The 12,067-nt window shown below is 41.9% G+C and overlaps 1 protein-coding gene across 1 annotated transcript in view; it reads left to right on the forward strand.

Moving 5' to 3' along the window:
• Window positions 1-12,067, forward strand: part of DIS3L2 (DIS3 like 3'-5' exoribonuclease 2) — a 194,895-nt gene that overhangs the window by 58,233 nt on the left and 124,595 nt on the right. The window contains exon 6 of the mRNA XM_086618081.1: window positions 526-760. Within this exon, the coding sequence (XP_086474207.1) occupies window positions 526-760 (235 nt within the window). The remainder of the gene's footprint in view (window positions 1-525; window positions 761-12,067) is intronic.

The raw sequence follows: 12,067 nt of genomic DNA on the forward strand, positions 1-12,067 counted from the left end.
TGCAGGACACTGTTCTCTGGTCTGTACTTTTTAAGTCTGTTCCTAATCGTGTGTTGGGGAGCTCTCCCAAAGATATGCTTTGACATCATCCCAGCGTTCACTGGAACTGCCTGAGTTTTGGGACTTTCCAAGATTATTAGTGTATCTTGGTGAACAATGGTCTAAGCAACTCATTAAATTGTAGCGTATCCTCCTCCCTCTCTGTGCTTACTCCCAACTTCTGGAGAGCCGATTAAAGGCTTGGCAGGAACTGTATGGTTATGCTCTAGATACGCTTTGGATACATTATTGTCACAGTTGAGGTATTGCAAAAGCCATGCTGTTCCCGTCTTTATCCTGGTGAGGTACCTCTTTCAATTGTGCAATATCTGTGGCTAATTACATGGCAATTGCAGTATGCCACCAGCCACCCACATATCATTGTCAGCTCCTTGGGGATGCAGATGAAAAACGAAAGATAATGTTTTCTTTCTTCAGTCCAGTGGTTTAGCGTGCGTCTTTTTTTTTAATCTCCTGGTCCTTCAGGTAATAAAGCCAGATGGTAGTGACAAGGAAGCAGAAGCCACACATGAATCAGATGTCCCCGAGGATGTGTTGGGGGCTTATGTTCCTCAAGAGACAATGAAAGGCGATGCTAAAAGTCCGGATGTCATTATAGAAGCTCAGTTTGATGATAATGATGCCGACCATGGACAAGACCACTTGCAGGATACATTGGCTGATGACATTAAGAAACTTTCCCTGGATATCGGTGAAAAGGGTGAGTAGATCAGATTGCTGATTTAAACCTTTATTTGAGCAAACTGGTGAAGTATTACTTGATTGCCTTGCTTTGCTGCAAGATATAAAATACAGACATAAAAGCTTAATGCCTCATCACTTCTATCCTTTTGTGCTAAACTGCCTTCATAGTTTTGAATGGATTCCTAAGGACTGGAGGTTTATGTAGTTTTGATTGATGCAAAGTAAACCTGTGAAACAGAAGTCACACCTTTAGATTTGCAATCCTCAGGGCTGTCTGGGGACTGCTGGTTGCTGTTTAATTCAAGATGCTGTTGTAGCAGTTTCCTTCATTGCAGCTTGGCTGGCCAATCTATGTTTCTATGTTTGGGGATAAGAACATATTTCCTTGGGGGCAGTTAGGTTTGTTGCTGTTTTCAAACAGTTGAGTTATGTGCAACTTGAAGATTTGGTCCATTTAAAAAGAAAATCGCACTAAAACCTAAAGCCAATTATGCGATCTGTTTTGAAGGCAAACCTATTTTATTCTGAATCTGAATTCCATCCAAACCATCAAGTGTTGCTTAGGGCAAAATAAAATAGGCTCCCCTGTCCCAGACTATGCTTATGCTGCTCTTTGCATGTCCTTTCTAGTACTAAATCCCCTCCTGAAGAGCTGTGTGTTGAAAGGATTCTGACAATTGGCACATTTAACATGTGCCTTCAGCTAGTGGTGAAAAATTTGCCAGGACAGATATTCCAGTGAGTTCCTCACACATGCCCCAGTTGTCCAGAAAAGATGGCATTAGCTTTAGGACATCATTAGTTGTTGATCTCTGGCAAATCTTGGTGGTGATTATAAAGCAGTTCTATTTAATACCTTGTGTTTTCCTGAGAGGTTGCTTTTGAAGATGTGCAGACCTCTGCCTGTACTGTTGGTAGACTTCCATTTTTCACACCCATCTATTAATAAAACTGGAAATAATGTTTGAGTGGAAGTGGCGTAGCTTTTATGACAAAACATTGGTTTCAGCTCATGAATGGAGCTGCCACCTCGCCAGTTCGTGATGCTGTTTCCTTCTGGGTACATCCACTGTCTTTGAGTTACTGCCAAGGTATGTGAACCAACTTCCATCTTGTTCCGTTACTTTCCAGCAAAGGGCTTCAATTGAGAGTTACTCGTCTTGTCTGCGGATGTTTTACGCAACTAGTCATTAACCCCATCTTTTCTACAGTGTTGGACAGTGTGTTACTGCTGCACACTGTCAAGCTGTCACTTTGACTTGGCAATTGTGAATCTCCTAATGTATTATTGATTCACACTTTGTGTCTGTTGATAGCAATGCCAAATGAAACTTCAGAGAAATACATGCTAGTTTGACACTAGCATCGGAAATAAATGCAGACCTGAGCCAATATTTTACTTCATCTCTATAACTCTGGTTTAGTATAAACAATTGATGAGAGTTACTTTTCCAGATGCATCATAGTTCCTCAAGATGTTCTGGAGTGACCCGTCTTGGAGGTTATCAAGTCATCTCTTAAAATCTATGTCATCAGAGTGGTTTTTTGCCATTTGTTTCTATCTTTGTAGAATATTTGTAGGGCAAATGTTAGATCAGCTTATTGTCTACACAGTTGAAATCCAACCTACTTTTCCACTGTAGTTGCCTAAGCCAAATGTTTTCTTTTGTTTTCAAGGCCTTTCCGTGTTCATCCTTAACAAGCCTTGTGGCTGGTGTGAATGTGCCGGTTAGACTTCTGCTGAGTTTGTATTTTGCTATCGCCTCTTTTAATAGTTGCTTCAGCTTCTTTGGCCGTAGAACCCGTATGGATTTTTTTTCTAGTTTCTTTTTGCTCTGCTTTTTAATGCCCTCCTTTTTTTATACATATTAAGTTTACGATGCTGCTTTTTCTGAAGGTGTTTTTGAGCAGTTGATGATTGCTTTGGCTTGTTTCCTGTCTTTCATGCAATTTCTCATATCATCACTTATCCAGATTTTAAGTCTTGCCTGGAAAACAGCTATAGTTATTCTAGCATCAGTGATAACTGTCACGAAAAAAGAAAAGATCCTGCCAAATTCAGCCTTCACAGGTGTGGCTCAAAACACTTTTTAAAAAGGACCAAACATACACTTTTTCAAGGCAGAACTTTACTAAGGCCATCCGCTGGAACATGGGGGAACATGGGACCCGCTTCGGGAGGCAGAGTGTTTGGCAGGGTTGGATGATGGTGAGTGGAAGTGCCCTTTCCTGTGTAATGTGGGCCTCCCCTGGGAGGGCTGCTTGGCTGATGCTGCCCCTCAAACTTTCAAGCTAACTGCATATAAGTCTTTTCTTTTATGTTACATCCCTTCCGCTGGAAACAACTACTGCAGCAAATCACAAAGAGGTGGGTGGGAGTTGTGATCCCATGGGGGAATTTCTTGCTGTCCCACCAAAACCAGTGCTTTATATATTTGCTTTCCCTGAGAGCATGGCTTTATAGGGTTTGTTACATAGACTGGTTTCATGGCCCTTTTGTGAGGGGAGCAAGAGATATAATTTGTGGCCAGTGCAACTCTTAAATGAACAGTTCTAGTGGACTTTCTTATTTTTTTTCCTTAACATAGGGAAGTCCAAAGGTTTCAAGCTGGACAAAGATGCCATCAAGGGTATCACGTTTAATAAAATAGACTCAAGAAATAGTCTATCATATTTTTGTATGCACTTTATGTGTGTATGTGTATGCATACATATATGTGTGTGTATATGTATCTAAAAAGATCCATATGTATAAAAGACCTAAGCAAACGCCAAACTAAACAAAAAATCAACCAGATTTCTGCAGGTGAAAAATGTCTGTAGCTACCCTAATAGAATCAAAAGTAAATTTTACTCATTCTGGGGCAAAAAAAAAACAGAGCCATGTTGTTCTAGACGTTACCATACAGTGCTCAAATCTTTGTGCTTGTACACCAGCTCTGCAGGTTGCTGCCTCTTAGTTGCAAGTTGGCTTTTGTCTGTTCTGACGGAGGAGTCGAATTATGCAACATTTGTTGCTGGCTCGTTTGTTCTGCTGCTGATGGTCAGAATGAACTGTGAAGAATAAATGTAGACGTGTCATTTGAATAAGAGCGCTCTGGGTCACGCTGGGAGTGCGAGCTGGTTTGGTATCTTTTCTACCCTGGCCTGTGTCCCATCCCTCATTGAGACTCTGTTCCTCTTCAGAACATCATTCACCCATCCACCTCTAATTACACAGGAGGGCGAAGAATTTTGGGGTGGCCCTCACTGTCAGAAGCTCTGAAATGTGAAACATATGTGCGCCGAAGTCGTCGTACATTGGGTTTCCTGTGTCTCTGTGGGGCTTAAGGCAAACTGGCAGAAATTGTTACGTGTGGGGCTGCAGGCTGAGACTCAGATCTTGAACCTGTCTTCACTAAGTGCTGCAGTTTTGAGTGCTTCCTGCCCTTCTCTTCCTAAGACCCCAGCAGGGATGGGAGAAGCAAGAGGGAAGTCCACAGAAGTGAAGAGACCATCACATTTAGCCTAATTCTCAGCCCATGTACTTTCTGGAAGTTCTTGTGCTCGTAAAAGTGCGTCAGTCTTTCTTTGCTCAAGGATATTTAAATAAAAGTTCATAACTGATGTCACTACACCAGAAGCTGTCCTGGTCAAACGAGTTTGCTCTGCTTTTCTGAACTCTTCCTGCAAAGAAATTGAGTTAAAGATTATCTTTAGAAAAGTCTCTGATCTAGGAAGTGATGAGCCATTTTCCTCTCCAGCATGCTGTTGTACACGAAGAGCAATATTATTCTATTCCCAAGTTGGATTTTCTTAATGTTAAGTTTTGGTCATTGGAGGTAGGTCTTTTTTAGCAAAGTTGGAAATCTTTTTCCTCTTGCATTTCCAGTTGTATGTCCAAGATGTAAATATCTCTACATGCTGAGCAAACTTTCTCTCTACTTTTCCCCCCTCCCCCCTTTACAAAGACAGTAACGAGCACTCTGAATAAACTTTCTCAGCTCCCTTTCTAGTGTCCTTCAAACCCTCCCTGGAGTTCCTATACCCTGTTGAAATGCAGGCAAAGAACAAGGCAATATCATCCTGGCAGTAGTCTGAACAATACTGTGTACACAGAAAAGATTAATTCTCTATAGTGCTTGGGATTGACAGGCAAGTCCTCTGTGTTTTACGCTGAGACCTCAACTGATTCTGTGTCACTGCTCTCCAGAGAAGTCATCCACCAGTTGATATAACCTTCGCCAGGTCTGTAATTCTTTTCCTTAATCCTCATTCATGTTTACTACTGCAACAGAGATAATGTAACTTTTATCTAATCACTTAGTACTGAGCTGGAGTACATTATTTCTGTGACTTAGTCACTGCAGAAGGATTTTCATTATATTCCATTTCAATATGTAATAAAAAATAGAAACTTCTCTGTATCCTCCCAACCCAGGAAGAGTGCAAAATGTTCTGTGCAGAATACTTTACGATGCTGTATCCCTACACAGACTTGTGTGTCACATGAGTTTCATACAAATGTGAGCTCTCTTGTTAAATATTGGAATCAGATTACTCTGATAAAGAAACACCAGCCATCGAACAGTAGCAGCTACTTGTACTCTTGAGAGTGGCAGCCGTGCTCATAAAAGTGCCTCAGCCTTTCTTTGTGAAAGGATATTCAAATAAAAGTTAGTAAAACTGTGTTGCTGTGCCAAAAGTTGTCCTTGTTGTACTAGTTTGCTCAGTGTTTTTTAGCTCTTCTCAACAACAGATCTTACTTTACCAGATACACAGAATATCCTGCTTCCCACGGGGTGGCTCACAGAAGTCATCAAGTCGGTGCACTGACTGCCCTGGCAGCAATCAGATAGTTGTGTTTGTTCAGGATTTCCACTTACACTTCTGCAAATCAGTTTTGAGTACATGAATGTCCGAGGCTTGCTCACTTCCTTGACGTGATGAAGTTTGAATAGAAATAGCTCATTTACAGGCAGAGTAAACTGACAGCTAACTCAGCCAATTGTGTAATGGATAATTGACTCAAACAGCTGATGGCTAATAGGTAGAGTCAACAGAACTTGCATTGGAGCCACTGCAGAACTTGCTTGCTCTGCCTGTCTGTTCAGCACTGGCCAAGTGGATGCTGGTTGGTCTCTTTTCAAGTCAAACGTGACTGTCAGTCTCTAGTAGCCCTGGTAAGGTCAGAAATTATAATGTAAAATTGCTTGGTGTCCACACTGCTACTGACTGGAGGCTGTTATTGAATATTTTGAGATTGTTTGACTCAAGAGAAGTGGTGGCATTTGGTAACTTCACAGTATGGTTATGTGATAATGCAGCGAGCCATGCTTTTCTCAAGATGCTCTCTAGAGTCAGTGCTTAGAAATGTTTTCGGATCTTTCTAGCAAAGGAGAAAAATGTATTTATAATCTAGAGTTTAATCTCTGTTTTGCACTTCTGCACCTTCTCATGTACTTCCGTGCCCCCTCTTGTGCTTTTGTGTCCTTTCTGTCTCTTCTTTTAAGCTTCACTAGGTGCCAACCTGCCTTTTGCATCTTCCTCTGCCACCTGGAGCCCTTCTGCAGTTAGTAGTGTCTTTTATCGATGTAGGCTGAGTTTAGGGAGACACTACTATTCCTCTCCTTGGCCAAGGCTGATAGGGAAAGGATGATGGTGACAAGAATCTGGACTACATGCTCAAGTCCCCCCTTCTTTCAGTTTAGCTGCCATGAAATCTCTGACAAATTTGGAGCCCACCAACATCACTGACTGCTGGAAGGAACAAATGTTCTCTCCCTCCTCTTCAGAGGCTCCTGTTCACTCTGAGTGCTTTTAAGGAGACTTCACGCTTCTTTCCTAGCCTGCAGCTTTCTGGAGATGGATCGTCTCCACTGCATAGCTCTTAACATTTCTAGGCCACAGCAGAGTGAAAGCTCACCAGGAAATCTTCTCAGTTACACGGCTTTTAATAGAAATCCTTGAGGTGGAACTGTCAAAAATCAGATCTGTTTCACTCTGCTGAAGCCTGGAAAACCAGCAGAGAAGCTGGAGCCGTTTCAGCTGCTCGAGACAGCTCTGTATTAGTTTATCCTAAGTTCATGTTTGCAGGTCTCTGGATCTAGCTCTTTTGGTCGTTGCTATGACTTTTCTTAAACGAGAGCATAGATTTCTTGAAGAATAAACAGTATAGCAGCTTAAGAAAAGTGTTCTACTGGAATTGAACAAATTGAGCTTTACGGTTGCATTGATTAAATGCTACGGGCTGAGTAAGCTCCGGTTATTCTTTTGTTGCACAGCTGAAGCCTGCAATGGAAGTTAATGTTGAGAAAGCTTCTCATGCTATTCTTCCCTAGTAAGTTATCTTGACCCCCAAATGACTTCTTAAGTAAGGAAAAAAAAAAGTAAAAAAAACTACTTATGCAATTGGCTAACAGGAATTAGATAAAGTTCAGCATATTACCATATGTTCCTGAATTCACCTGTGTTTCTCCTTTGAGTTACAAGTTTAGGTCAAGTCAGTGAGAGGGCACGGTACTGAGAATGAATGGTGGGTGTGAAGATAAACATATTAGAGTATGGTCATTGTTAGCAGCAAGGTTTCCAGGATGAATCAGATTAGGATTCATTCAGCTAACATATTTTCCACACAATAGTAAAATTGGATGCACATACTTGAGGAACAAATGCACATGCAGGAAGGAAGAACATTAAGTAGATAGTCAAAATACTCAATGTTTTTTGTTTTTGTAACATTTTAATTTTACTTGCTGTTAATATAACAAAGCTGTACTTATGTAGACTGCAAGACTGCCTGATTTTTTGGCGACTAATTCTATTGCAATAAAGCTTCCAACTCCCCTGTTGACTGGCAACTTCTTAAGGACGTGAGAGGGGCAGGAGGCCTGAGTACCTGTGCTGTGGTCGTAGTAATGTTATATGGCTACTGAGACAGCTACGATTTGGTCTGTTGGGCTAGATGACGTCTTCCCAAAATGATGTTGAATCTTTGTTGTGAATCAGGCTTGGAGGGTTCTAAGGAAAAGTGACACTCCTGTCGCATCATTCTGCCATCTCCTCCATCCTTCCTTGTGGAGATGCTAAATATAAGTAAATAATTATATGCTTGTCTGCGTCGCATGTGTAAGGAAGCCAGCTATACCCATCTCTTCGTAGTGCCTTTGCTCTGTGTTAATTGCAGATGCTTGTCTCTCTGCTGTACCCATCCTTTCCTCTCCCTCTCTGAGGGTCTCCTCCCACCTATACATCTTTAAAAATTTTCTTGCTAATCATCTGAGTCTCCTGGTCCTCGTCTTCAGTGCGCCGTTGGGCACGCAGATGTGTGAGTTCAGGTGTTTAGACGTGAATAGCTGTGGCAGGGTGAGTCTGCTTAAATGAGTATTCAAAATAAACATCTCTAAGGAAGTTAGTCTTGTTCATTAGGCTCACAGCTCTGTGATGAGACAACTCAGGAGTGCCGTGTGATTTGGAGCAGCTTTGCATCTTACCTGCAGAGCCCTCTTGCATTGGATGCAGGAGCTGTTAGGCTGGTTTTGGACAGGTGTTACATTCTGAAGCTATTGGCTTAACAGTCTCATCACAGTGAACTACCTGTCTTCGCACCTTCACAGGTGGAAAGCTGTGTGCGTGTAGATATAAATATTCGCAAAATACTGCTGCTTGCATGATATTTTTCCAAGCGAGCCTTCTCATAGCCTGTTTAAAATAAATTCCAGTTTTGAATAGTACCTGGTACCAAGTGAAATGGCACTTTCCTTCTTCCCTGCCTTTTGAGTTGGGAGGAGAGGCTCTTCAGCCTGCTGGGTGAGACTTCTGAGAGAGCTCACTTGGACCTCTGTACTGCAGACTCCGTGGGGGGGAGAAATCTGCCAAGGTCAGGAGAAGCGCAGAGCTCCTACCTCTGTAGGTACCAAAATAACTTTGTAGGAACTGAAGTCATCCAACTAAGGACAGGTGTTTCTAAACAACCAGATCCCTTTGCTTTGATCCTCAAAAAAATTACATTTTGGTTTACTTGGTGAAGGGAGGAGTAAGTGTGATGTGAACCACTGATTTCTACCATCAGTTTTGCTTTCTGGAGGAAAAACCTGCTCTGTGCCGATAAGCATCGGTGACAGAACGTGAAGAGCCCTTCTACTGTCTTCTGAACAGCAACATGTTTCCTTCTTTTTGTCCCTAAAAATCAGGATTGTAGCAGGATGGTGTCATCCAGGGCAAATCTGTGCCTGCATTGGAACATAGCACTTTTTGGTTGAAGGGAGTTTCCATTTCCATGTCTCTTGTGTTCATATGGACAGAACTTTAAAAAACTCGTCCTTTTTGAGTGTGACACACAAGCCTTGAGATAATGACAATAAATTGGTTTGGTTTACACCACTTTCCTTATGTATTTGGTACTAAAACATAATGGACTGAAAACTGCTTATTGAAGCAGACCAGAGAACTTAAGTGTTGTTACTTCATTAGTAGTAGTCTTTGCTACTGAAAGGTTTACAAATGTGCTGGTATCTGAGCAGTATCTGAGCGCCGAGCTGAAGAGCAATATTTTCTTTTTGAAAAGCTTCATATCAAGAATGCCTTCTGAGGAGATTCTTAGATATGCCCATGTAGAGTAAGCCAAATAACTTCTCAAGTAGATTTTTTTTTTTTTCCTAGCTGAAGTAGCAAACATTGAACTATTTTTTTTTTTAAAAAACTTGTTTCTTTCCAACCAGGGAGGGAGATTTTTTTTTTCCAGTGAGTTGTTTTTGAGATCTGAAACTGTGATATATTTTCATTTGCAAGTGGATATTGCATTTTTAATTGTATTCTTTTTGGACAGAATTGCAAATTTCCACAGTGACCAATGCAAACCTAGTGAAAATAATTTTGGATCTGTCACAAGTAATCAGAATTCTAGTCTGATGGCTTTTGGTCCTCTTTGGCCACCTTTTAATGTCATGGTAATTTAATTGTGAAAGGAAATGTGGGGGGCTTTAAAAATACAATTTTTGACCTAGGAATGCCTGTCAGGCAAATCTAAGTGTGTATTGAAGCTGCCTAAACTGATCTCTTACAGAGGGAGGCAAATTCCAAGTGTCCTGGATCTACTTCGTTGGTAATAACATAACTAATTCGAGTTGCTTTTTGTATCTAGTGCCTAATTTTTTTTTAAGTAAGACTATTACAGTTTTTGGTTTGTCAGATAATCGCTGAAAGGAAAACACTGAGATTATAATGCAGTTTCACTGGATCCTAGTTGCTGAAGTGTGTTTTCACTGTAAGATAAGCTTATGAAGTATTGCCCAAGCTAACATAGTAAATCTTTCTCAGAAAACATGTCTTTGCCCAGGGTGGAAATATTGAATGGTCATTGGATAACCACTGCAGTAAAGGGGTCAGAATAATTCATTTTTAGTTTGGCATAATGCAAAAGAGTTTCTTCCCACCTTCCCTGCTCAAAATCCTGCTCCTCTCACAAGTTCTCTCCTTTAGGACTGCCTCTGTGGCTCTGCCCTGCTGTGGGAGATGTTTGTGTCTCCCAGCTCAGATCTTCTAGACCACCCGTCTCTGGTGGGGCCCTGATACCTCCCCTCTCTGCCCACCCACCAAGTTCCAGTTTCACTGGAGGGAAGAGAGATGTGCAGCGAAAGGCAGGGATTGTCAGAAGTGTATTTAGGGAATGCAGGTACCAGACTGGTGGCTGATTATTGCTGTTGAGACTGAGGTCTCTGTGCAGTAATTTCACAACTGAGCCGGGTAGACGTTGGGTCTGGGTAGTTGTCCTTTCTGAACAGATGGGGTTGTCACAGGGAACCCTCATTACTGGTGCTCTGCCAATGTAGACCTCCAAGCACTAGATACAGCCCTGATACCGATAGAATTTTCACTTCAAAAGGAGAAGCTACAAGCTGTAGAGAAGTCCGTATCTCTTGATACATGTTCAAGAATGCAGAGTTCCTTGTGTCTTCTTCCGTGTTCCTTGTTTCAGGAACGTTGCCCATCAGTAGATGTACATGGTGACCTTTTAGATTCTGAAGTTAAGAAAGATAGGTAGGAATAAGTAGATGGCTGGGATTTGCTTCCTTCTTTCTTTCTTTCTGTTGATGGTGTAGTTATAGATCCCAGCCTCTGTCTGCTGGAGCCTCTAATAATCCTAGGATTTTTTGGGAGGGATAACGAAACTGGAGAGACCTCTGAGGAAAAAGGTACTCTCCAGCTAGCCAAAGGCCCCTGGTTGATTTTTGGCTGTGAAGGAAAAAGGCAGGTTCTACCATGTGCTACAGTTAGGATTTAGATGCTTTCTGTTACCTGTACTGGGTTCCTGTGGGGGCTCAGCTTCTGCAGGATGGCAGGCAATGCCCAAGCCATGCATGTTCTTCCTTTGCATCCCAGGCAAAGGAAGCTGTGGTGACCCATTTGCTGTGTTCCCCGAGACAGCTGTCTCCTGGTTCTTCTGTGCTTTTGCATGCATATATGTGATACCTCCCAAGGACACCGCTGCTGGCTCCTTTTTTGATAGGGAAAGCTGCTTCCGTGAAAAAATGGGAACAACTTTTTGGAGAAATGGAAGCTGGAAGGAGAAGTGGAAAGAAGGCAGTGATAACAAGGGCATGTTCCTCACATGGCTTCTGTTGCTTTTGTCATTCTTGCCTGTTGTGCCTTGGGTCAGTGCTGTCCTTATGCTGCTGGGAAAGCAGCGAGTGCAGCTTTTGCTTTTTTCCAAACACATCTAGATCTGGTTTCTCTTCCAACCAGTATGTGTTGTTCAGTTGGGGAGAGTTCACTCCAGTAAAGCCCTGGGCTTGTGGCACGTGTGCCTGAAGGCATGGCTTTTGGAAGGCTACCAACCTCCCTCTGCCTCTGCCTGTGTTTCTTTGTCGCAGATCACCCTGTGGTTTGTGCTAGCTGTCTATGTGGTTGGCACACCATAACGCCATGACTATTAACTGATGGCTTGAAAATTTGTAAGAAAACAAAACGGCTCCTTGCTTTTATTCTTTACTAACTGTTTGCCTGGTGTGACCTTTAGTTGGCAAAGATCTTGGTGGAGATAAGCAAGTGAGGTGTGTTAACTTGTGTATCCCCACTTCTTAAACTGTTTATAATTATCCGAGCAATTTTTTTCCCCAACTTATTTGTCACAGTGAAACTCTGGGTGGTTTTGTCAATCCTGGTTGTGGCAAATCTGAGTTCATTTCAGTAGGAGAAGTAACAGAGAAATGGGTTTGCTGCTGCTACTACTGCTTTTTTTTTTTTAGGAAAGTAGATTTTTATTTAAATCCCAGAATTCTTCTCTCAGCCTTGCTCGCAAGTCAGTAAAGATGAAATAAAATTGAAGTCACTTAGATTCTTCTGA

This window comes from Tauraco erythrolophus, chromosome 11, assembly GCF_009769465.1.
Source record: "Tauraco erythrolophus isolate bTauEry1 chromosome 11, bTauEry1.pri, whole genome shotgun sequence".
NCBI classification, from domain to species: domain Eukaryota; kingdom Metazoa; phylum Chordata; class Aves; order Musophagiformes; family Musophagidae; genus Tauraco; species Tauraco erythrolophus.